The sequence below is a fragment of the Acipenser ruthenus genome, chromosome 16 (assembly GCF_902713425.1).
Source record: "Acipenser ruthenus chromosome 16, fAciRut3.2 maternal haplotype, whole genome shotgun sequence".
Taxonomy (NCBI): domain Eukaryota; kingdom Metazoa; phylum Chordata; class Actinopteri; order Acipenseriformes; family Acipenseridae; genus Acipenser; species Acipenser ruthenus.
Window position 1 is genome coordinate 31,099,872 of NC_081204.1, and position 27,762 is coordinate 31,127,633.

General features: G+C 41.5%; 1 protein-coding gene across 6 annotated transcripts in view; it reads left to right on the plus strand.

Annotated features, from left to right (window-relative positions):
• LOC117412251 (fibroblast growth factor 13) overlaps positions 1–27,762 on the plus strand; it is an 88,592-nt gene that overhangs the window by 40,842 nt on the left and 19,988 nt on the right. For 3 of the 6 annotated variants that reach the window (XM_058989418.1, XM_058989417.1, XM_058989421.1), the window contains one exon: positions 3,501–3,671. The exons of 1 other annotated variant lie outside the window; for it this stretch is intronic. In XM_058989418.1, the coding sequence (XP_058845401.1) occupies positions 3,501–3,671 (171 nt within the window). Of the gene's footprint in view, positions 1–3,500; positions 3,672–21,877; positions 22,166–25,124; positions 26,275–27,762 lie in introns of those variants that run through there. 2 more of the 6 variants (XM_058989423.1, XM_058989420.1) reach the window with 2 other exon arrangements.

Genomic DNA, 27,762 nt, shown 5'->3' on the forward strand with positions numbered 1-27,762 from the left:
TTCTTAAATAAGGTTTTATATTTCGAAAGGCGTTTAGCTGGAAATGAAAGGCAATCGTTTTCATTTTTCATAAGATATACATTCTCATTCATGTTGATTCATTTCTCACTTCACTGTTTCACAGTTTTAATGTCTTGGTTAACTCTCTTTTCAAGGCAGGCTAGATGAAACTCCTGATGCAAGCCCTCCAGTTATTCTATGAATACAACTGATTCCCACCCCACCTCATATCACTGTGAAATAAAAGCATAAGAACAAAGATTCCACGCCAGTAAGCTGCAGTACAGTATTGAAATGTACTGACATATATAAAGTAACACTGCGTTGTGTATTTGTACAGTGTAATGTGGACTGAAATGATATGTTTTAGGATGCAGCATCTATGAGTAAGAAAATTACTATTTTGTTTCTTTTCCCAAAACACACAAAAGTACATGTCCTCAGTTCCTATGGAGAACTAGGTCTTCCTCCATCTCGCCAAAGTCGAAATATCTTCAAATAAATTGTTGACCTGAAACGAGGCTATTTTGTTTTGTTCTCAATTCTCCGCTCTTTTCGAGGAAGTTCATTTTGTGGCTTCATGACATATTGCTTGCCTCCCACACTGTAAGCACAGTGCGGTGTAATTTATATCCTGCCGTAGCGGCTGTATCTCTCTGAAGTGACAGACATTTATCTCTCCCGGCCCTGGCAGTCCGGGTGCTGAGAGGGCCCTGTGGGATATTAACTGGAAATTGGAGGAACCGCTTTTATTGTACAATTGGCACAGCTTGGTTGCGTGATGTATGTTCAGCTCAAACATTCATTTTGAGGGATTTTAAGGTGAACAAAGCATGCAAAGAGGGTTAAATTGAGCTTGAAGAAACTTGAAAAGGTACTGAACCTGGAGTGACACAGATCACTTATCATTAGCCAGCAAGCCAGCAACTCAGTAGTTTTTATAATTGGGTAACATTTGCAACATTTTAAGGGCTGTTTTGAGGAATGTTTTTTGAAGAATGTTTATTGATATTCCTAGGTTAAACATGCCATGTTTCTTTGTAAGAAATGATATTGGTCACATGTTTAAGGCATGCATTCCCCTGGTGGTTGAGAAAGAGGGTATGAATTTATCATGATTTTAAAAACAGGGCTGAATTTAAAAGGAATGACTTCAGAACTCAGAGGAAGTGCAGAACAGATCCAGGGGTTATTCCTGCGATATTCAGTCTGAATTCATCATGAATTTGCGTCCATTCTTTTAAAGTGTTATCCTTGTATCTTCTTCTTGGAAAGGCCTGAGGGTGTGAGAGCTGTGAGGACTCCTTGCCATCTCTTTTTAATCAAGTAGGACTGTCCTCCTCTCTGTAACAGACAGTGGTTTGGGTGTTTAAAATCCAGAGATCCTGGTTCCTAATCTGCTGTGGCTCCGTGCTTCAGACTCCATCTTGGAGAGGGCAATGGAAAAGCAGGTGTTTCCGACTGTTTTGCTCCCTTGGGCTGAGCTACAAAGAAATGCAATAGAGGCCGGATTTCAGGATATGATTCCATTAGGAATGATTCCATTGAAATGATGAAGCATGTTGCATGAAAACCCAGCTTTGCAGAGGAGCCATTAGCCTGGCCAACAAGGGGCAGCTGCGTGGGTGGAAAGGCAGGCAGTTGGGTTGTGTTTATAGATTGCTCACAAACAGGGAGGTTAGCATGGAGATGCATGCAAGTGTTACATATGTGCTGCCCCTCCTCCCCATTTACTTTTCTAAATGATCTAACAGTAGCTAATTGGAGGGCAGATCAAACTTGTATTCAAACCTTGGATGGGTGAAACTGTTGTGTGATATGTGTCTTGTTTCCATTCCTGTGTTTCATATCATACACCCTCATCATAAAGTCATAAGGACAAATGTGTATGTGGTCATGTGATGTGTCAGGTGTCAGTGTGACAGTTCAGTAACAAATATGTGAAAGCAGAGGCATCTCGGTGACTTCATAAGGGGCACGATGGTGCAACCGGATTGTCCCTCAATGCAGTGTCTGATTTGACCAACAAACAAGCTATAGTGGGCTGGATCACAGGAACCTTCAACACCAGACAAGACGCCCGTTTCCACTCAGCTGCGTGCAGGATCTACACAGCCACACCCACTATTAATGACAGGCTCTGATTTGCTCGGCCAATTGTAAGGAAACGTATTTGATGTTTGCAAACGAGCGCGCACGATCCCAGCTGCTACGCTAGCAAATTTTCCGTTTACTGATTCCAGTATTCAAAAGTTCCACACATGTAGCTTAAACATTTATTGCTGGACACAACAAACGTAGCACCTAGTTTATAAAAAGAAATCGGATAATGATCGGGTGACCTACTGTTCTGGGAGAGAGCTCAGGTAGAGGATTCAGGTAGCTTTTCTCACTCGCCCTCTGAAGTGCCTGTCTTAAATATTTTTCTTCAGGGATGTCAGAGAAACAGTATTTGTGAGCTACTTGATTGAGACCCCTATACATTCTGGAAATGCTTGGAATGAATTTATTTTACTATCAGTGAAGTCCTTGTATTTGAGGTTATTTTTATAACACGCTTTATAAAGCTTAGCTTGAGGCATCTTCACCGCTTGGCAGGATTGCAGGATGGCTTTGAAGTATCTATCACAAAATAAAGAAAGAAAGAAATAATAATAGCAAAAATAGATACAACACTGGGCACTATAAATATAATTGATAAAACGTGCAAAGCAAGGATTGTTTAGCGCTAGGAATTCAGCGGCTGTCCGAGTGGCTGCCCTTGGTCCATCTATCAAAGACAGACAGACAGACAGACAAAAGCATGTAGATTGATACCTGTGACGATTGTGGCTCAGATATTAACCCCTTTTTTTCATTAGGTTCCTGCTGACGGTAAATATGCGTATATACTGTATATTTATATACAGTATATACATTAAATAAATAACATCACAGTAGTTTGAAGTTGCATAAAGATCTACCTTGTTGCATGTGCTGTATGAGGTACTTACTGCAGTATAACAAAGAGTACAGACTAACTTTACTGTGTATGTATGCTTACAAATTTATTTCAAAGGTGTACACCATTCGAAAAAAAACCCTCTCATTCTTTCATGTTTCTTAGACTTTTTAAAGCAATAGAACAAAACCCAGAAACATATGCTGCACCTTAATAAAATATAAAGGTGTCAGGGTGGCCCAGCAGTCACGTTAAGAATGCTATTAAAGGATCTCTAATATATCAGGGGTTTATTTTTTCCTGTTTCTCACTGACTGTTGGCGCATCTCTCTCTCTCTCTCTCTCTCTCTCTCTCTCTCTCTCTCTCTCTCTCTCTCTCTCTCTCTCTCGTAGACCTGCTTCCCCTAGTACTCATTCATTGTTAGTCACTGTTTTATACTTTGGTTAGCTTCTTGTATTTTTTCTTTCTTTCAATGAGTTACAGTAAGCAGTGCTTGTGTTGTGTTTTGTTTGGCGAGAGCTCTCTAACTCCATTCATTTTGTTGTGGTGTGACCACAGTTCAGGATGACGCAGCCCAGGCAGGTACCCAGGAGTACATTATGCTGCGGCAGGATTCCATCCATTCAGCGGATATAAGGAATAAAGAGTCCCCCTTTCGGGCTAAGTGTCACGAAATCTTCTGCTGCCCCCTGAAGCAAGTGAACCTCAAAGAAAACACAGAGCCCGAAGGTTTGTGTGCTAACGATCCATGTTTCTGTTTCATTTTGCTTTTTTTATTCATTTGATTATTTTCAATGTTCCTCATCAATGATGTGCTTTGTTTGTTCGTTACCTGGCGAATGCACCGGGACGCCGGCACGCGTTCCCCTTGCTTGTCTTTCTCCAAAAAAAAAAAACAACCTGATCTTGAAGATGGGACACCTAGCATATTGAGACGCATGTACTTGTACACAGCCAAGAGGGGCCTTACAATGATGCTGCTGCAGCTAAAGAGGACTTGATAATGATATTTTAGTTTGATTTCTTGATTCTTAGTTTCGTTTTAAGTCAAATTCTTCTTTTTTTATAATTTGCAGTTCACATCATTACACTGCCCCGGTTGGTGTATTGGCCTGTTTGGACATGCTTGCTACTCTTAACTAGCATCCACCCTGGTAGCTTAACCCCCCCCTCCTTCCCCCCTCTGCTTCCCTGCTGTTCCATGACTGTGTGTTGTAGTGATGATGATGATGATGATGATGATGAAGATGGTGGTGATGATGATGATGATGATGATGAAGATGATGATGATGATGATGATGATGATGATGATGATGATGATGATGGTGATAATGATGCATCTCCTTGCTGTGACACCAGCACATCCTCCCTCTCCCATGCGGGTTTGCCCACCTCCCCCCTCCCCTCTCCTCCTGCCCTTCCTCCCAGCTTTTGCTCCTCGGTCAGTCTGCGCTCGCTGCAGCTTGTAGCTCATCAAAGCCCGGCCCGGGGATCTTGTTTGCCATGCACGACGGGTTGTCTTGACTTGAGTTTGTGCAGCAGATAATGCAAATCATGCATGCCGGAGAATGATACTTCTTGATAAGATTGATATCCATAGTGCTAAGTTTATTATTGTTAAATTCCTTTTCAGATTGCCAGACAGGTTTGTAAAAAAAAAAAAAAAAAGGCTTGTTTGTGCTGGATTTCTCATCTCAGGTCGCCTGGGTTCACAAAATTACAGGTCAAGTTTGAGTCTGTGTTTTTAGATGTACCTGACAGTGGCGGGAATGCAATTTAACTAAGTAGTGGCAGCACACTAAACACCAGAGGACATCCGTGGACATGCAGGCTTGATTATGCTTCACTGCGTTTAGGGAATGTAGGCTACAGCTTCTGGGTACTGACAATCTGTTTAGTTTTACTTGAAAAAATAATAATATGCCCTACCTTTTTACGATATTAATGTTGACCTTTCTAGTGGGGGTAAGAGATTTTTTTTTTAAAAGGGAAGTGAATCAGATGACCAGGGCATTTCTTAAAGGAATGTCCTCCCAGTTATATGTCTCCAGTGTTTCAAGTACATTATAACATAGCACTACTTACAATGCATTGTTTCATTCTGAGCCTGACGACAAAGCCATTTTAATATCAAATATGTAAGTACATACAAATATATCTGTTAAAGGTATCCCCATTGTAAGAAACGACTTTAGCTTGATTGAATGATTCCAGCAGACACTGGTCAGGATAGTATGCATTCTGATTTCTAGCCAAAGCCAGACTACATCTGATGTTGCTTTTGTGTTACATTTAGGTTGTATGTAATTGTCAGCATTTCTTTCTCCCATCAGTATATCCTTTTTCTTCTGTTTGTTCGGATCGAAGAGTGAGAATCAGTTACTGTTTAAACGTGATTCAGTGTCACGTGATTTAAAACAACACCATGTTGTGAACAGCCAGGATGTTTTTTAAGTTCTGAAGAAAAACGCGGCACCTGGCATTTCTTGGGAGGATATTTAAAAAATGTAGTTGACTCATGATTTTAAATAAAGTGTCCGCGGCAACTGACGGGTAACCCGCGGCGCACTGCAGTATCACGCACTGCCCCTACCGCTGTAACAGAGAAGCTTCCCATGGAAACCACTGGAGCTCAAGTTACTTGGTGTTACAGACCACATTGCTGCAAGAGTGTTCTAGATAGGAACCACAAATTCCATTAATAAAATGAAAACAATAACACCTTGCAGGGGGAGTTAGTTTTGATGCAAGTATCACTTTCGTTGAGTTGAATAGTTTTCCTTTCAGAAGTGGTCAGGATTTGTACCAGACAGTCCCACTGGAGTCCTCTGGGCCATTAACAGAACAGGTCTTTATTTAATTTGTTTTGGAGCGCCGGTGTGCACAGAATAATTACCACAGGCTATCCAAAATCTCAGAGCATATTAGAGGTTGGGACTAAAACCTGGACTGGCCTGTTATTACCCCTGGGGCTGGATGTGAACCTTAAAAAATGTGCCCCTCTGTAAACTGTCACCCCTGTTTTATTTTCTGGGTCGTTCTCTTCCTGCTGTATAATATTTTTGGATTTTGCCAGGAGGCAGCAACGCTGATTAACTCAGAGAGGGAGAGAGGGCTACATATCTATTATTTAGCTTTACTGCAGCTTCACATCGACGTGACTGAATTTATAAATGACAAAAAAAGTACATTTATGCAGCTTTTTCACTCACAGAACTGTTTTCTTTTTTCTTCTAAAACGGCTGTAAGTGTATTTAATCTCAAGGACAGTGTGGTGTACTATCCAGACCCTATACTGAATGACGATGCCGTTGCCGTGGTTACTACCATCTCCATAGGTACTTGGGAAGGATCTAGTCTGCTTACAGTGTGAGGGTCTGATAGAACAACACCCTGTCATGAATCTAATCCTCCTGGGAGATTTGCTGTGCAAATGAAACCCAAGGGATAGAATTGAGGTGAATATTTAATGGGTTCCTCAGTATACACTGTTCAGAACTGCATGCATTATTTGAAAAGATGTCGGGTCAGCTATCCCGTGAGTGTGCTTGGTTTACAGGTAACCCCTAAACCTTGTCATTCCCTGATGAGAGTCCTGAATATAATGCATAAGAAACTTAGCGTCTGCCTCAGAACCTGACTCCAAAACCAAAAACGACTTCCTCTCTTCACTGTACCCCCGTTGTATCAACGTTTAGCAACTAAGTGACAACAAAATGAATGCATTGCCTCATATGCTGTACAGGCACACAATACCGAAAGCAGCATTAAATATTTAGAGCCAGCACAGTGCTGCTTGGCCAGCCATCTCGCTCCCTGTAAAGTTTAATTGCATGTTGTCCCTCTTGTCGTTTTTCTGTTTTGGTTGTTTTTCTCTCATTCTTTCATTTTCTCTCCTCGCCAGCATCAACATAAAGCACAGAGGCTGTGTTTTCATTCCAGCTCTTTGGGTCTCACGTCTCCATGGACAAACGACATGTAAAAACGTGTACAACAATAACTAAGCTGCTAATCATTACGAGGCCTGTGAAACGAGGGAAGACGGCGGTGCCAGATCCATTAGCTTGTATCATTTAGCGTTTAATTAAGTGTGCTCTCATCGTTCTCTCTCTCTCTCTCTCTCTCTCTCTCCTCCCCCCTCACCACGTGATTGGACGTGATCAGTCTGCGTGTCAGGGCCTGTTGTCCACACAGGTTTATACTCATTCGTTTGTTTTCATTAGGGAGGTGCTGAGGACTAAGGTTTTCACAAAGCAATTAAGTTCTTTGGAAGGACTGTAGACCAAATAAGGAGGCAGATACCATCAGTTTAGCCCTCTGCGAGCGAACTCGAAGGTCAAGGTAGTAAGTCCTGGGAGAAATTCCAAAGATACCCTCACGGTGGTATACCGGCATTAAAAGTGTTGGACTGTACTGTAACTGGTTTGATTTTTGTCCCAAATCTAGACCACAGGTAGAGATATCCCTCTACAATGCTTGATGCAGATACACGCAATAATTTCAACTGCAGAATGAAGAAAAAAGATTGTTTTCTTGGGATTGCTGTTGCCAGGGCAGGATGAGAACAGGACCCCATGAACACACTGCTTAGTGTGGAGCTGGCTCTCTGTCACTGTCCCTTAGTGCCTGACGACACTGGGCATGGAGTCAATGAGGTCTGGATACAGGTTGGTCCTGGTTCACTAGGAGAATATCCTTCAATTCCTTCATGTCATCCCCAAGCAGAAATTGGTGAGTCAAAGCAACACACCATCTGAAACCCATAAGCAAGGCAATCTGCTGTTTGTTTGGGGCATCTTATTGAATAGTTTTATCAAGTTCAGCTTTCATGTTTGCTCTCAGTGGCCACCTATGAGTATTTATGTTCTGAAACCCACAGTAGTGTGGCACTGTAACATACAATATTTATGCTTAGATTCCTCTCTTAGGTATTTGATTAGAAACTGTAGCTTGAATTAGCATGCATAATGTGTGAAGGAATTGGTTGATTTGTTGGCATGGAAATACTAAACACAAGCCTTTTTTTAGCAGTTTAATAAACTGTGTTGGAGAGTCAGATGTTTGTGAGGCGTTTGGGGATTGAAAGAGAGCGGCAGTGCCAGTGAAAGCTTGGGCCCCTCTGCTTTCCTGCCTGCTGCCGAGCCTGCTGGGATATGAAATGTCTTACATATTAAAAACTGAATAAATCACTGAACTGACCTTGTGGCGAAAATAATGGAGGGCGTTTAGTAGCTTCATAACGTCAGCACTGCTATCGCCATGATATTTTTCTAGAGAGACACTTTTTTTCAATGCAAGTTTATAGAGGCGCTATATAATCCCAGACTTGATCTGCAGTTTTGCAAAGAGCTGCAGTAGTCTGGAAGGGGTTAGGCAGGTGCAGTGATAAGCAGAGACAATCCTGGTGTTATGTAAGGAGCGGAGCTGCTGGCTGGCTCCCTGGCTCTCCCTCTCTGTCCTGTTCATTCTGATTCGTGGTGACACCCGATTTCTCCCATCATGATTTCCATTACACGAGAGTAGATGTTAAAACTTCATGCTGATTTGAACTCGGCTCTCGCCAAGATAAGCACCAACTAAGACGTAGCTTTACAGTAAACTAATGTGATCCATATGTGTCTCCATCCATTTACGTTTCCTTCCATATGATGATGTAGATATCCTTCTGTCTGGTGTTAATGGCTGAAGTGTAATGCTGGCTCCAGGGATCAGCTTATTTTGCCTCCCCGGCGCATCAGCACACACAACGGCTGCGATGCTGGCTCCGGGGATCAACCACAGTGCAGCCTCCCCAGCGCATCAGCATGACAACCGTCTGGATTGAGCTAAGTAGGGTACATCTCTGGGGTTTTCAAGTGGGCACCTTCCATCCTCAGTGTTTCGTCGACTAGCCCACGACACCTCAAGAGGGCTCGACGGTAATTCTGGCGTCCCAGCATCACCCCCCTCCGTCCCCCACTCAACTCAGCCCAGCTTACTTACCTGTACATCAGCGTTTCTTTCTTTCTATTGTGCTTGAGATCCCCAGCCAGAATCTTTCTGTCTCAACCACAGCCAGTTGCTGCTCCTCTCTGCTGCTTCAGATAAGTTCTTCACTGTGCGACGCAACTCTTGGCCACTGAATCCGACGTCTCTGAGAAACCGGGTTGTAGAGTGTGCCACAAATCCTCGACAACCCACTTCCACTGGGTAAACCCGAACTCTCCATCCTCGCTGTTCCGCTTCAGTGGCTAGTTGAGCATACCGCAGTTTCTTCCTCTCATACGCCTCATCTACATCATACGCCTGTGGTAGCTCTAGTGTTAGGAGGCTGTGCCCGATAAGAGACTGGATTAGTGCAGCCCTGTTCAATTCAGTGATGGTGAAAACAAAGCACTGCACAAAACGCCCAGGGAACGTTATTCACTTGGAGGTTTTGTCAGATGTTGCAGCGAAGCAAAACATTTATTTTTAATGTAAATAAAATGTGGTCATGCTTTATATTCACTTACAGGACTCGCAGGTCTTCTAGAGTATATAGTAAAGTGTAATAATAAGTGCATTCCCAATGCATAAGTTGCATATTTTTGCATCAAAATGCTTTTTGATTTTATATAGCTTGCAGAATCAAGAGAAATGTTTAAATGTCACCATTTGGACAAAAAGCTTTTGTCTTCTGGAGATGTTGAATTTGCGCTGTATTGGATTTCGATAAAAGGTTTTGTTTTGCCTCGGCTTGATTATTGTTTTGCCCCAATTCAAATTTCCCCTAATGTGGTTTTGGGGGTCAATACTCACGTATTCACGTTTGTGGGGTAATAGAAGCCCCATGACCTCCTTTAGCAAACCAGAAACTCTTGTGTTATAAAGGTTGAAGCCATTGGTTGAATTCCTAAAACCACACCAGTGGACCCCAGAGCCTTGCTTCCTGCAAGCAATCAACTATCACATTCCTAAATATTTAAACTGGGATTGCTTACTCGTTATTGATTTCAAAAACACAACATCCTTGCAAAGCAAGCCAGTGTTGTAAGCAGTTTATAGTCCGAAATGTGGCGCTGCGAAAGTTGGCAGCCGTCTTTAGCTAGCAGCTTGTTGTAGCTGTGTGTGAGCACAGTGTGTGTGTGCAGAATAGCAAGCAGAGTTAACTGTCGAATGCAGTGCACCAGCAGATCATTTGACAAATAATAAAGTTGTATGGGCCTGTGTTATATAACCAGCCATTTGCATGTCTAGATTATTGGCTGAAAGAGGGGAAAAAAGGTCCTTGATTTGCAGTAGATGCTGGCTGAGTGAAACTGACGCTGCAGAAAGTGAAAGATCATTATGATACACTTAAGAAGATGCAACATCCTGCAGGCGCATTGTCTTAAAGACAGAGCATTTCAGACAGTTAATGCAGACAAGGCAAACTAAGTCAGGCAGACGGAAGCAAGGCAGTGCTTGTTGATAGAAGAACACTGGGGCTGGGGTTAAGATGAATACGTTTCACACTTGCTGTACAGCAGAACATAGAAGTGCAATGTACTGTAGACTGGATTGTTCATGCCTGACTGTTGACCTACTGCAACCTACAGTGGGTGCAAAAGTTTACCCAGATTGAAAGAGTTATATTTTATCAGCCATGGAGAAAGTGGAAACAGTCAGGTATATTAACAATTTAGTTAATGCACAGAATCCCTGTAGAAGTTCCCAGTCTTTGTGTAGTGTAGATACTCCTGGAGCCTTTCCCAGTGGAGGAATCGATAACTGCACAGTGAAGAGCCGTCACACTCAAATAACCACACCGCTGTTGTCCGTCCAAGTTAGTTAACTTTTACTGAAGTGGAGCTGCATTTACAAAGCAATGAGAAAGCCTCGCTAAAACCAAACATTGTGCTTTTGCTGCTGAATTGGTTGTGTCCTCTGATTTATCAGTAGAATCTCCTGCCATTCTTAAGTTTCCTCTGATGGTCTGTGAGGTGCACAGATAATCCTTCCTGATTGGGAAGGCCATTGTCAATGGAGGACTTCCACTCTCAGCGTGTCTGGCTACCCTTGACAAGTGAATCTGACTGTACAGCTGTGGTCAATAGTTTTGCATCACCCTGTAGTTAAATCATTTTGCTTCATAAAGTCGAATGAAACCTGCTGAATAATGTAACGTTAACATATTAAATTACAGACAGCTTTGTAGTTTTCCATATACTTAATGAAAAACTGACAAAAATAGAAAAATGTGACATTTCGAAGTCTAACATGAAATACTGTACTACTATTATGGCTTCTGGTAGACTTTTGCAATATCATTAGGAGGTAGTTTCTTTGATTACATGATGTTAAATAAAATATCTAAATTATGTTCATTTTATATATATATTAGGAGATACATATTGTGCATTAAAATCTGGAAGCCTGTGCATATACTGTATAAGCATAACAGTGGAGGATATTAATACCACAGTGAGTCGACAAACTGTTGATTCAATAGAACAAAGCCTCCTAGAATGTTATTAGCTTCAGTACATATCAGTTGGTTCTGTGTAAAATGGAAATTGCAGCACGTACTGCAATACGGATTGTTCACTGAACGCTTGTAAAAGCATCCGCACATCAGTTTCTTCTGCATTGCTGCCTGTAACGATGTAAGCCAAGGACAGGAAATGGTATGTAATTGTATTTCTCAGTCGTTCAGAAAGCAATGAAACAGCTGGCACCAACCCAGAGAGTCCCACGTCGCTCCAACCTATTTGATATGCAGATCGAAACAATTAGACGCGGATTTGCATTCACATCACATTTACACCAGCGCGCAATAAGAAAAAGGTTTCAGGTTAGACAGCAACTGGTTATTCTGGGAGAAGCGCAGGTCCTGGGGGTCTGGTGCTTTCATTGATGGTTTACCCACAGAACTCTTCACATTGGGTGATGTTATTTCTACCTGAACTGTTATGCTTTCTCTCGGTTTGCAAGGTTGGTCTTAAAAACCATCCCCAGTATTGTTTCAGCATGTTTTGTGCGAGTTCCTGTTCTCTTGCACAGTGCAGTAAAAGCTAATACATAATGCAATTCCAGATAGACTTGCTCTATATCGCGATGATGGGTGATTTGATGAGTAGAAACAGGACACAGTAAGCTGCTCCACTCAAACCAGGGGCTGTGGTGGGAAGCTGTGTGAAGTGCTGGTGTTTTACAACGTGCTTGAGGACAGACTGGAGGTCAGGGTGGATCCTGCGTGACAGTGGGGTCTGTGGAGCTGCTCTTATTGGACAAGGCCAGGGGTCTTCTCCATGCTTCGCTGGGACCACCGTCTGTAACAAAATAAAAAAATATAATAATAATAATAATAATAATAATAATAATAATAATAATAATAATAATAATAATAATAATAATAATAATACCTGATATTAACTGGATACCCTACTGCACTTCAATATTATTACCTGCTCTTCTTTCTGTTTCTCTTGTACTTATTAAATGAAGCTGTTGAAAACAGCTCTATTTTCTGGATACACGCTGTGCTTTCATTTTCACCTCACCGGTCTCCGGTTCACACAATAGATCACACTAGTGGATCTAAACTTTTTAAAATACTCTCATCACTGTACTCCACATGCAGTAACACTGATGAATGCGCCCCCTGTCCCTGAGGTTTAAATTAGGGAGGTTCACAATGGTAATATTGGTACGTGGTGATGTACTTTATTGATGATATTTGAGCTGTGATTAATTCTGGTATTCCCTCACTTCCTTCCTTCCCAGCTGTTTGTGTTGGCAGGTTATTTTAGAGGGATCAGCTGACCTTATCCGGTCCAAAGAGACACCCAATATCTGCAGGTTCAGAATGCTATCTAGTGCGAGTGATCGACAAAACAGCTTTAACTTTGCCTGAAAAGAGCATCTGGCATCTCTCTCTCTCTCTCTCTCTCTCTCTCTCTCTCTCTCTCTCTCTCTCTCTCTCTCTCTCTCTCTCTCTCTCTCTCTCTTTCTCTCTCTTTTAGTGCATTACAGTGGGAAGGTTAAGATGAAAATATCATTGCGAGAGCAGCTTTGGCACAAGCTGAAACATTAGTATACTTTCTTAGTTCAGGATTTAAGTGTGTGTGACTAGGTGTTTGACGATCTCTATCTCCTTACCTCTTATTAGCAAAACTTAATTATTACTGGTTCTCCTTTTCTTGTGCTGAAGAAACAAAAGGAGGCTAGACATAATGTTGCTTGAAGGAAAGTATTTTAAAGGCTTGAATAGCACTCTTTTAAGGTCCTGAAGACAGGTATAAGAGAAAGCGTATTAAAGAAAGACTTAAACCCAATCCTAGCTGTCTAGAATAACAATAGAAAACTGCAATGCACCACAGCTGCTGTATTTTTAAACTCTTTATCTAAAAATGTCATATCTTCTGCAGTACAGTAGTATTGATATTTCATTTTCAGGAATGTATCGTGTGTATGCTGTGCAGTGCTGATGAATTAAAAGGTCACTGTGTATAAAATATTGTGTTTTATCGCATTGTGTTTGAATCTGTTCTGAATGGTTCTGGGTTCTGTCGCAGCCATGCTGAATTATTCGAATTGTTTTCTGGGTCTCCCTCGCTTGGAGATGCTTTGAGTTTGGGTGGAGATCCTAAGAACCTTCACCCTCCCTCTATATATACATGGAGTAGGTGGGACTGGCAGAATTGAAAGCGCTTAGAATTTGAATGGAATTCGGAATGCTGTTCAGTGCAATGGAATTCGGAATGCTGTTCGTGATGCTGTTCAGTGCTCTCATCTCATCTCAAAGCTGGCATCTCCACTACTCCGAAGCATTGGAGGAACCCATAGGGAACAACTGGCATTGAAATACAAACCAGACCCAACCTTGTGATTACAAGCTCAGGTGTTGCAGCTGCAGGGGCTATAACTAAGTTACAGTAACCTTGCTAAACTAGCTTCCAATATCCCTGATAGCACAGACTACCAGAAGACAAACCACAAGCCTAATTCAATTGTCCTCTATTTCCATAATGGCCCTGTAATTTTATTTAGCAGTTCTTCCTGGCCTCATTACGATATCCGTCTTCAAAACGATATTACGATGTCTCTAAATCATGCTGATTTCCTGCAGCAAAGCTTTATTGCCCTCATTGGGATAATTTAGATGTGTGTCATCCCTGGCCTGTTGTGCTGTTATGTTTGAGACATTAATATTCATGGAGCAGTTTCTTCATTCGTTCTTTGGAAACTACAAATTAGACCTTTTACTGTCTCCTGCTTACTGTGCAGCAAGGCACCGGCCATCTAGCTCCTAGAAGAGATTTAAACGGCTCGTATTTATTTCTAAGCTTGGGAACTTCGTTACCGATATACAGCTAATCAATTCTGTAGTGAAAGTATCGAGAAAAGACCCCTTGCTGACCTCCACGTGATGCACAGTCAAAAACTTTTTTTTTATAAGCCTTATCAATGTAATATGGCACATGTAGTGCTAGTTATTGCATTGATTACAGACTCTGTCCTGTCCTATTGCTGAGATGAGGTTAGAAGCTCTCAAACTACACGTGCAGAGGAGCCTGGCTCTTTTGCATTTTGGTTAAGACGCTCGCTCGCCTCTGCCCTGTTACAGTAGCAAACTACGGTCTTTATAAATATGACCCAAAGTCCATAAGAAGGGTTGACCTTGGTATAAAAGCCAAGGTTTTATTAAACATCCCCATGTTTTCCAGGTTTTGTTTTCACCTGACACAACACTGTAGGTTTAGTGGTTTCATCTTCCTGTGTTACAGCAATTAGGACCCCACCTGACCACACAGACTGCAGCTTCCTATATGCAGCATGACATGCAGGTGGAGAAGTCAACTTAAGAGTAAATGCTGAAAAACAAAAAAAGATTATGTGCCGGACAAATGCTACAGTAGACCATTTTAGTTATATAATTGAGTTCTATAAATATATTACGAGAAATGTTAATGAGTATCTCTCTTGAGTATAGCATCTTATTTTTATTTAGTTTGTTAAACTTTGTCTGTGCATCTGCTAGCTGCTTAATTGAATCAAATTAGATCAACACAAGGCTGTGACCTGAGCAGACAACACACCCGGCTCCCGGGACATGACAAGTTTATTTTGACAAACAAGGCTGTTATTTATTTCCGTAGTTACTTATTAATTTATTAAACTGGTGCATTGAGCTGCCTGTGTGAAAACAGATGCGAGATGCTCACTGCAGCCAAATGCAGGGTGGATAAAGTCTTGTTAGTGTAAACAGCAGAGCCCTCCTTTCCCTTTCCAGCACAGTAAAGCTCTGCTGGGGTTTGTGTTCTTCACTGTGTGATAGAAACAGCCACTCCAGTACAGGAATAGACCATAATTACTATTAATGCAAATAAAAATAAAAAATGCAAATGGGAAAATGCAAAAAGGCATTGCATAGCAGATGGAGGCATTCTCGTTTCTTTCTGTGAGCTTAACTGAGCTCACGGTTATCCTAAGATAATATGTGGCTCATTAAACTCAAAGTGCTGTGCAATGGGAGTGTTAATTCCATTTGAATGCACTGTCTGCAGAAATGTGTGTTGTGTACAGTGTTGAGTAACTAATTGCATATAGTGCTTCCTTTCGAAAATGTCCATAAATTACACCAATAAATGTGTTTGTATTGCAAGAATAATGTGAAACCTTACTGAGTCGATTATACTGCTTACAGCCTTAATTTGTAGAGCCTGTAATAACTAATCTGAAATCTTTAAATAGTTCATGTTTCAGTTGCATGACTCAGTCTGAACAGATGTTTGTGACATTAAAGGGAAATCATTAAAAAGAAGCCTTAAAAATATTTCGACCAGATAAGGATGTCATCTCGGGGGTGCTTGAATTAGCAGAGCCTGTCAAGTTCCCTCTCTCCTTGGAGCCGCGACCCAACCTGCTTCACCTGGGCTGCCCAGGGAGCCGTGAGTCACACACACAGTCTGGCAGCACATTCTCATTATACCTCCAAAACATGAATGAGAAGCCGAATGCCATGTGGCTCTGTGGAAGGTTTGCGTCATCACGGGCGTTTTGTAATGTAGGGTGACCTTCATTCCGCATGTACAGGAAGGACAGGTTACCTCTGACAGCTTTGGGGAAGGGGAATAAAGTTATACTGCAGACAGCCACAGAGGACTGAGGTTTAACTTTAAGGAGTGTAGTTTAGCTGCATTGACTGTTAACTCCATGGACAAGTAGTTACATTTTAAGGGGAAATGATTCAACAATGCACATACCAGTATGACCTGTTTTGGAATGTGCACGATAAACCTCCTGTCTGTTTCATTAAAAAACCCTCAGCCTCATTGTGGCAGGATGACAGAGGTTTGAGGCTCAGAGACAGTGAAAGGGGCAAAATAATCTTTATTAAACAAAAAATAATCAAATAAATAGGCACAAGGGCCAACAAAAAGGTTCAAATACAAATAATACACGTGACAACTTACAAAATAAATGGTCAGGTTCCAAGGCTTTTCAAACAAAACACTCCCTCCTTCCAAACACAAAACTCCCCCAAAACCCAGCACTCCCAAACAGAAAAAAACACCCCCTACACAAAGGGTTTCACCTGCCCTTTATACTCTGTGGCTGGAGCCCAATTAACTAATAATTAACAATTAAGCACTTAAGGCTCCAGCCACATTCTCACATGTATTTTCACAGGGAGGAACTTACCCCCCTCCCTGCTGATCCAAACCAAAACAAGAATCACAAAAAACATAATGAAAACAGTAAAAGTAACAACAATAACAAACACATATTTATAGGGGCGAGCTAGCACCCCATCACACTCATCCTGAGATTTAACCAAGGCCTTCTCCTCCACAGGAGTCTAGTCAATTCTTCACCTCCTGCTCCTCGCTTTCAAAGGATTGCACTCGAGCATGGCTCTGATCCAAATCAATATTGTGGAGGATTTGTGACTCATTTAATTATTATTATTTATAAAGTCTGAGGCCTTTTCCCAACTCCTGCTTCCTAGAAAAAAATCCTCTTGACATGATACTTATGGGACAGCAGTGCAGTTATGTGGTTGCTATGGCGCCCAGGCATTGGTCCCAGGATGTGCTTGGATTCTGGAAGTCTAAGGCTCCACAGCTGCCCCAATAGGAAAGGGCCCTTCCCAGCCTAATGCTATCACACACACACACACACACACACACACACACTGACAGACACACACAGAGACAGACACACACACACACACACTGACACACACACACACACTGACTGACACACACAGAGACACACACACACACACACACTGACTGACACACACACACACACACACACACACTGACAGAGACACACACACACACACACACACACTGACTGACACACACACACACACACACTGACACACACACACACACACTGACTGACACACACACACACACTGACAGACACACACAGAGACACACACACACACACACACTGACTGACACACACACACACACACACTCACACACATGCCTGTCACTGCCAGCAAGCTGCTGCTTGATGATATGATGTCACGGACCCTGATTTTAATCAGCGAGCCAGAGGGACTGGAGATGACAGGGCTGTTAATGTAATACTAGCGCGGACGTGCTCATGTGATTTTTAATAAGGAGCATTAAGAGAAAGCTCTTGAAAAGGACTGCAAGGGTTACCTTAGCCACAGTTACCTCCCCCCACACACATCCCACTCGTCATTGGTGCAGGCAGTGGTCACCATGGCAACCTCTGCGATTGCCATGGTACCTGTGGACTGTGTGCTCCAGCACTGCAGTGTACATGAATGATAATCCTGACCCCTGACCCCGTCCAGAGAACATGCCTTCTACCATCTACCCTGCAGCCCTACTGCTTTATCACAATAGTCCTCCATTGGGCTTCAGGGTTAAATCACTCCACCTCATTCCATTTTGCTTCTGGCTGGAACTCCATCGTGACCGCAGGCCGAATCGAGGCACACAGAGTCCCAGTTCAGACCCTTTTCATCTCAGTCTGCTGCTAATGGAAACAAACCGGTCCTCATTTCAAACCTGAGGGACATGTGGCGTTTAATATTCCACTCATAATCTGGAAAACAAACTCTGTTGTGTCAATCTAAACCACAACAGCGATTTGGAGAGGGTTTGTTTAAAATGCTGGGATTTCTTGTAGGTAACTGAGGTTCGAGTCTGGAAAGGGTTAAAGTTCACTTCCTTTCCGTGCTGGACATTGCCTTCAGTTTAAGTCGTGTGTGCTCAGGGGCCTAGTTCTCAAAAATTCAGTCACCTTGAGTTTTTTAGCACAGCCTTTCTTAGGAAAAACACAATGATGAGAATTCCCCAAGGATATGCAAGCGTCACTCCTGTTAAAAATAAATAGTCGTTCTGTTCTGTGTCTGAGACGCAGTTTGAGTGACTTTCATTGGAACAGAGCCCCCGTCAGAGAGAGAGAGAGAGGAGAATGGGTCGATGTTTAAATGAGCATCAGCCGTGTACAAGTTCTGCTGTGCAGCTCGTCCCATTCTTTACAGCAGCAGTTAGGACGGTTGCTTTTCTTTAACAATCTGGTTGAAAGAATCTGTAGAACAGTCCTGTTTAACTGATTTCTTTTAAATTAGGCTGTATTTCAATTCAGTGCTGTTTCAATAAAGAAAGACCTCAAAGTGTCGTCTTTTCAGTATCTGAAAAACACATGTACTAAGCTTTTATTCCACTGTAAAATCTTAGTAAAATAAATGAAAACGAAAACTACAGATTCAGTCCCTCTCCCAGTGGCGATATATACTGTGCTGGTTTGTAACACCTACAATAAGTATTTTTATTGCAGGGTTAAAAAATGCAGTGTGATCATCAAACGGTAAGACATTATACCCTTGACAACTCACTGAAATACCATTACATCACCGTGAATGTGCAGTACAGCATTGTGCCTGCTCAGCAGCACTGCCATCTAGTGTGCGCTTTGTGCAGTAACATCGCACTCCACGTGGCATCCAGTCCCAATGTTTCTCTGCCTGGCTGGAGAGGACAGGCCCTGTCCTGTAGATAAGTGTGGATCTTGAAATGCAATGTATTACTGTATAGTGTTAGAATGTAACTTGTATTGATGCTCATGTTGTTTGATAGACCAGTAGCAGGGACAGACTGGGCGTAAATGTACCCTGTTGTATCTAATTTCTATCATATTTACCTAAAAGTGCTACAGATAGATAGATGGATGGATGTTTTTACAGTTCTTGGAATACTGCCCAGGGGAGTAAGCCTGGGCTCCAGTAACACCCACATGACTCCCTACCTCTGGCTGTCAGTTCTACTTTGCTATTTAAAGATGTGCTTGGCCGAAAGGGGGGCTGTTGCAATCCACTGCCTTTATTTATTTGATTCATTCTGTATTGCTCTTTCCTGAAAGGAGGACGGGGAGCCTTGTGTGGTTCCCTGGTAGCACAGCTGCGTCTCCCAGGACTCCCATCCAGTGCACTTCTGGAGGCTGTGTGGTCCAGTGGTTAAAGAAAAGGGCTTGTAACCAGGAGGTCCCCGGTTGAAATCCCACCTCAGCCACTGACTCATTGTGTGACCCTGAGCAAGTCACTTAACCTCCTTGTGCTCCGTCTTTCGGGTGAGACGTTGTTGTAAGTGACTCTGCAGCTGATGCATAGTTCACACACCCTAGTCTCTGTAAGATGCCTTGGATAAAGGCGTCTGCTAAATAAACAAATAAAAAAAATAATAAAATAAAAAAAGCCCCTGCGTGGTCAGAGTGATGTTTTCATGCATGTAGTTCAGCAGCACTGAAAGCGTTCAGAACAGTTATTGCTTAGGGAACAGCGCCCCTACTGGCGATCAGGGGGACCTCCCCAGGAAGGGGTGGAGGTCTCTGAGTGGGCTCAGAGCGAGTGCCCGCACCCACTGCAAGGCTTCCCGAGACAGCTGCCAGTCCCAGTGCAGACTCACTCCTCTTTACCCCCTCCGGAGATATTCAGAGCCACTGAAGTGCATGGAAATCCTGCTGGGAGGTCTCACTAACACTGGGATAATTGCCTGTTTTAAATAGCATTTCAGGTGCTAAATATAAACACTATGTAAGCTGTTTTTATAAATAGCACTCACAAAGTCAGACAAGGTGTTGTTAAACTGTAGAGCAGTGGATGACACAAGGTTTGTAAGACCAAACAAAGAGACTCAAAGGTGTAACACAGACAGGCAGCAATAAGTCAGGTCTTGTACAGTGGAGCTGAGAGAGGAACAGAACACAGGCACCCTCACCAAAAGCACCCTCCCTCACAGGTACAAAGAGTAAAAAACGAACCTGAGGCTAGCTGTATTCATTCTTAGCGTCCGCTGAACATCAATCAGTCAAGTAAAATTAAATCGAAGCTAATTGAAACAAATTATTAGATTTAGATCCGCTAATACCAGGCCACAAATAGCCTATAAGACGTGCCTTTCTCTTGAGGTGGAGTTAAAAAAAAAGTAACATTAAAGCCAATTGAAACAATACAGCAAAGAAAGAAAAAAAAACAGCTTGGATGGATCATTATACTGCGGGGCACCGGCGCCCTCTTGCGGTTACAATTTGTATTTTTTAGAGGAATACGTGCAATGGCTTTGCGTTTAAGATGGGCTTTAATTCTATTTAAACAGAAAGAGGCTACTGTGGTTATTTCTAATATGTGTTTACCAATTAAATGTATGAAATGATATATCAAGAATATATAACTGAGGCACATGTTACCATCGATGGATGATTTAATAGACAACTGATACATTTGAATCCCGTCAATACGAGAATTCATATTCCAGACCCACGTTTTTTGACTACATTAATGAATTAACATGCATCTTGAACCCGATTATGTAGCTGCTTGAACGGGCAGCAGTGTGGAGTAGTGGTTAGGGCTCTGGGCTCTTGACCGGAGGGTTGTGGGTTCAATCCCCAGTGGAGGACACTGCTGTTGTACCCTTGAGCAAGGTACTTTATCTAGATTGCTCCAGTAAAAACCCAACTGTATAAATGGGTAATTGTATGTAAAAATAATGTGATATCTGTATAATGTGATATCTTGTAACAATTGTAAGTCGCCCTGGATAAGGGTGTTTGCTAAGAAATAAATAATAATAACAGTGTACCTTACAGAGCTGGGAGCCCGGCAGCACGTGTGCTGTGCACGCACTCGTTCTGTGATCTGCAGTAGAGCACGAGTTGTTTATCAACTCACTTGTCTTGATGGTGTGTGCGCGCACACGCGTGTGTTATTTTATGGTTCGGATAGAACAGGTGTGACATGCTGTAGAGACTGGAAAAAAAATTATACCGAAAGACTATAGATTACATTCCGTAATAACAATACTACTGATGATAAGGATATTCGAACAGCTGTTTACTGATGATCACAAACAAAAAAAACCACTGGAGCAGAAGCTTAATAAAGTAACATTGTTTACAATCTGAAAGTAACACATTATTTATTTATGTATGGTCTTTGGCACTTTGACGTCATGCACCCTCTGTGTAATGATATTTGTCAGTAGAAAGTTGCAAAGGGCTAAAGAATGTAATCAATGTGCATTTTCTAAGTGTCACATACATTTCGCTTGAGACGTTTACATTATAACATATGCATTAGCGTAGTCGCTTTTCCTATGTGCATAATTGTTTTTGATTAGATAAACTGCTGTACAACCGCACAGTACTTTTGCTAGCTTGGCAGTATCCCGATTCCTAACTGTTGGACCATTGCGTGTATAATAAATAATGCAGGATGTGTAAGTATACAGCAGCTAAGTTCGTGCTACTAAGTGCTGTGGATATACGGCGTCATCTGCATTGATGCTATCCTGGAGAAAGGACCCGGCCTTGGTGTAACTAGTTTACTCAGTGCATTAGGGTATCATTTTACTGTAATTTTTTGTAATCTGAGAAAACGGCGAGACAGCTTCAATGGGTTGAAAATGTGAATTCTCTTTTGCGAGTATTGACAGTTTGTAGGATGCTTTCCGGGGCAGCGGTTGTCAAATCAACAATGCTCCGTAATGAATCATTGATGAGCCTTTTAAAACTGATAATGACATGTCACTAATGTCCATTAATGATCTCTCTGTAGCTCTGGCATGAGCTTGATGGTTCGCGCTGGTTCCTTGGAGAATACTTTAAATATGCCTTAAACTTTCCAGCAGCTCTTTTCTTCGGATCTGTCTGTGCTAAATGCAGGCTGCGATCGCTTTGGCTTAACAATCCTTTCTCAGAGAACATGGCTTTCCCTTTAAAGAGGTCGACATCAGGTAAGATGCATTGGGACTGGGCTCTGTCTTTGAACCATGCTGTTTTTATACTATTTAAGAATAGATTTGTGTTCTTCCTTTTTCTATTTGTTGTATTAGTTTGATCGAGATTGTTGAGTCGGGTTGAAGCAGTAAAGTCTGTTGTACGTTTTTTGTTTGTTTTTTGGAAATCGTGCGGTTCGTTTTGCTCTGTCGTTTTTAGAAAGTGGGTGTCATTTAGGGTTACCATATGGCTCCAGATTAACCAGACGCTGTGAGACAGAACAGGATTTCAAACTTGCCCCTAAATTGAAATAAATGAAGGTGTAAATGAACCATCCTTAGCTACAGTTAATAATGGTGCTTAAATACCCGCATGCGCGTCAAATAATTGTATTATACTAAGAATGAATTGCAGCCAGTCGCTATTTTTTTCTGTTTGTTAAAATTCAATCGCCCATATTATTCTGCAAATACAATCGCATCATCATCTCGTTGCTCTATCGATAGATTAGCTATTCGTTCATTAAGATCTGATCAGAAGCAGCTGATCAGTGGGAATTGTTTGCTGCGCCCAAGCAATTCCACAACAGCAGGATTAATCTCAGTAAAGGTGGAGCTCATTTATACGTGAATTACTTTCAATTTAGGGGGAATTTTGAAATCCCGGTCTGTCTCAAAGCGTCCGGTTAATCTGGAGCCATATGGTAACCCAAGTGTCATTGGTTCTTTCTGTGAACTGTTCAAATCTGAAGTTACTGCTAGGTTGCCGTGCTCCTGTAAACACAGCGCGAGCAACGCCCTGCGTGCGAGAGAGCTCTCCGAGGTTCTGAAAATGCAGGCTTACCACAGCGCGGCTGTTCGACAGAAACACTTCACAGCCACAGGAAGAGACGATGTTTTTGTTAAATACAGATTTCTCTTTCAGGAATCTAATTGGTTTGATTCTTTTAATTCTGGATCGAGTTTGGCATACTTGTTTTAACCCGTCGACTTAATGGAGGCTACCGCAAAAAAGAGTGTCTCTCAAACGGTGATAAATCCCTGAATGTCTATTTTGAGGTTAATCGACCTTGTTTAAAAATACATTTTTTTCATGTAGGGCTCCCTTGTGAATCAATAAAAAACATAATATTCAGTTTTAAAAAAACACAATTGCAAATGTAGTTTTTTTCTTTAATATACGATTATATGTGAGTTATATAAAAAAAAAAATTATAGCATTGTTCTTTCCAACAAAGCGAGGCAACGCCCAGTAAATTGTGACAGGGCGGTGATCGGTGTTGGTTTGAGGCTGAGAGTTTGAGCGGGACATTCATCGCGTTACAATGATATTTTAGCTTGCACCTTCCACTGTTTTACTATACTGTGTATTCAAATATACCCCTTTCTCAGCATGGGCGGTCAGACAGATGAGTTGAAAGGGAGAGGGAGAGTGGTATGTGGCTGCATATCAGACAGCCACCTGCACAGTCTCTACCTTTACATGTAAGGAAAGGTATCCACTAATACTGCAGATTACATTATTTAGGTATTTAAAATGTAAAATGCAAGTTAAATGAATACTTTATACCCTCTGACTTTGCATGTTTATTTTGTATCTGTTTATCACGCTATGATACGTGTTTCGTGCCGATGTCACGCTACTGCTTCAATAAAAACGATCGTGCAAACAAAGGGTATGAGGTATTCATTTAATTAAAGACCAGACTACAATTTGATTTAGCTTCAAAACATCACATGTTTTTTTTTTTTTTGTCTTTTTTTAATTGGAGTGCATGTTTTGTTTAGAGCTCTAGATGGCGCCCTTGTGCAGCTTTTTTCTTTGGGCTGATCAAAATACCAATAGCATTGTAAATATGGCCAGTAAAGTTGCATAACAAAAACCCTGCTATAACGTAAACCTCTCTCTATACCGTTAAAATACACACTTTGGTTTATTCTAAAAAAAAAAAAAAAAAAAAAACCTTTGAAGAGGTTTAAGGATTATCCATGGTTTAAATGCGATGATAGTTCTCTATGTGTGTTAGACATGTGTTAGTTCTCTATGTGTGTTAGACATGTGTTAGTTCTCTATGTGTGTTAGACATGTGTTTTTTGGATAAAGCTGGTAACCGTGTTGGTTAAAGCCGGTGCTGGGTGGTAATGCCTAGGCCAACATATGAACAAAAAGAACATCTTAATTTAATTAACAACACCCTTCCGTTAAAAAAAACAGCAGGTAGTAGACTTCTATAGTAAACACGAATACCCGTAAAGCACAGGACCCTGTGTGTGTGTGTGTGTGTGTGTGTGTGTATCCGTTTCCATTCCAGTTTAACAAGCTATCACTGCAACTCAAATGCAGCAAGCCTCTGTGCTGTGTAACAAGTTGGGCTGGGCGATGTTTGTGCCACATGTTCATTTATAAATTATCCAACCCGTATCTGCTGGTTTAGGGGAGTCAGTACTGTTTGTACTAGATACTGCGCGTCACCGTGCAGCCAGTAGCTTTTCCTCAGCTGTTGCAGCTGTGCTCTTGCTAAGCCGCCTCTACCCGAAGGATTTAAGAGTTTGCCTTTGTTAGGGATCCAAGGTGGCGACCCAGTTGCTGTCTGTCTGATCCGTGGTATTTGGTGACCACAGTCACGTTTGTTTGGGTGTCTGTCTCAATCACACAAGGGTAGCCTAGGGAGCAGATGTGGGCTTAATTCCAGAGCTGATCTGTGCCAGAGAGCCAGCGAACGAGAGCCAGCGGGCATCAACACCAGGACAGCCCCGCGCACAGCTGTCTCCCCCAGAGCCGCTCAAAGGGACTCGTCACGTATTAATGTGGAACGACTTGTGCGTTAGACTGTATTGGGGTGAGAGAACACCAGCGTCTTCACAACGGTTTGGAATTTGATGGGATTTGTATTTGATTGCAATTGCAGAAGATGTGGGCTTTGTAATCCAATCACCTGATTCTTTCTGGGTTCGTTTTATTTGTATTTGTAGTTTCGTTATTATAAGTAGTTCTTGTACTACAGCCTACTGACAGGTATATGTTATGGGTATAGATTCCCCGTTGCTGCAGCCAGCGGAGTCTCTTTGATGCTGAAGTCAGTTCCGCAGGGGGCTGTGCTCAGCTGAATTGCTGGTATCCTGACAGCACGCGCTTTTCTTCTCAACAGAGGGATCGCACTTAGAGGATTTTTGGATTTTGCCACCTTGACTTGAAATTTAAAACAAAAAGATTGAAAGAAACCACGAGAAGAGGCGCGCTGCAAGAACTATTTCTAATTTTCCGACTCAGTTCATTCTATTGATCTTTTTTAAGCAGCACTTTCTGTAGAGAGGGTAGCATCAGATCCCTCTCTGTCTCTCTTTCTGCCAAACAGGTGTTTTTTCTGGCTCCGCATTACAAACGACGGGATTCGCTCTTTCTGGTTGGGATTGTGAAGGGTTTTTTTAAAAGTGTCGTATATCTGTAGGGAACATGGAGGTTGCAGGATGCGTTGCACAGACAATGAATGATACTTTGAAGACTGACGCTTGTCATTTTCACACTCGTTCTAGCGCTTTCTAATCGGGGAGCTCCACAGGGTAAATCAATACACAACTACGTTTGTGGAATCGCCTTCAAACAGCAAGACATGCACGGCTGGCTAGATACGCCCAAATAATTCATTTAGTGTTGCATAACAAGCTTAAAAGGTGATAAGGTATAATTTGCTTTGAGGGGACCTACTCTGTTTTTGCTACCATCTTTGGCAGCGCAATAATGGTGACTCGTGTTTCGGATTTAAATTAGTGTTCTTAGTATTCTGGTTTATTATTATTATTATTATTATTATTATTATTATTATTCTTATTATTCTTATTATTATTATTATTATTATTATTATTATTTTGTTTGTTTTGTTTCTGTTCTGTGGAGAGTAGAGCTTTAAGTTCTTGGGGTTTTTCTGTTCGCGCTGAAATGGCTGCGGCTATAGCCAGCGCCCTGATCCGGCAGAAGAGACAGGCGAGGGAACGGGAGAAATCCAATGCCTGTAAATGTGTCAGCAGTCCCACTAAAAACAAGGGGACGTGCGAGAAGACCAGCAAACTCAGCGTCTTTTCCAGGGTTAAATTATTCGGCTCCAAGAAGCGCAAGAGGAGGCGACCAGGTCTGATCTCAATGTGTTGCTTGGTTCATTTCATCACCATTATCACAAACCATTTCACCATTCTCGCTATTTCAATGGTGAGGCGACAGACAGGCTGACTTTGTCTTGTTCTCTCTCTCTCTCTCTCTCTCTCTCTCTCTCTCTCTCTCTCTCTCTCTCTCTCTCTCTCTCTCTCTCTCTCTCTCTCTCTCTCTCTCTCTCTCTCTCTCTCTCTCTCTCTGTCTCTTATTTTAAGTTAAACAACCCCAAACCGAACGCGTACAGATTGTAAAGGTTTCTATTGATATAATACATCACCACCACCACTCCTTTCTGTATGTGTTTGCCTGTAATAATGAACTACCATACTGTGATGTAGATGGGAAAATCACCTCCAGAACTAATTATTGCGGTTAATTCATTCCTCACTTGAACGCTTTTATTTGAATCGGTGTGTTTTATTTCACTCGTGTCGATAACAAACTTGAAAGTAAGCTTAGTAAATACATCTGTTTTCTATGTAAGATAGCTTTCGTATATTATTATTATTATTATTATTATTATTATTATTATTATTATTATTATTATTATTATTATTGTTGTTGTTGTTGTTGTTGTTGATGTAGTTGTTAGTTTGTCACATTGGTGTTTCTGTTGTGTGTATTGTTATATTGTTAGAATGAAGTAATATTCTGATATTGTAACGATCCAAAGTTAAACTATGCTGGATCGACCCCCCCCCCCCCCCCCCCCATTAATCCACATAGGGTTTCTACCAAGGCATGATTTATAAACCCACTTATTAAAATTAAGTTTATTAACTTTAAAGGCACAGTTTATTTATTGTAGTAAATTTGCACAACATTTTTTATTTTTTTTTCAATCCTTCACAGAATACTAAACTCTATGGAGACAGATTACTAAACTCTATGGAGACCTGGGCTGTGTGCTTCCCAGATTAGTCAAAGTGGAGCCTCCACGCATTGAAAATAGCTTTTTTTTTCTTTTGTTCAAATAAAACTGAAAACATGCCAGTGGATCTCATTATACATAGTCATGTATTACAGGAAACTTTCTTAAGTATTTCCACAAAGTGTCTTTACGTGTGTGTGTGTCAGTGCAGAATGATGGAGTCTGAGCTGCCTGTAGAAAACAGAACTGAACTCTCTTCCATCCTGACTACACCACTGGAATGCAATAGATTCATTCTTGCGTCTTTTTTTAATTGGATTTTATTTTTTATTTCTGCAATATTCAAATACAGGTCATTTTTTATTGTGTGTGTAATATATTACCCGTATTCACAAATTATTATTAATTATTTCACCAGAAAAAAAAACAAAACTTTTGGTTGAATAATGTGTGGCTGCTGCACACTCACAGTTGTATGTTATTAATATTTTAGAAATATGTATTTTTTAATAATTCAGTTAAGCCAGTTAAAAATAAAATATATATTAGACTGCTGCAGATTCTTGAAACATACTGTCTTGCCCCCCGAGGCTCTGG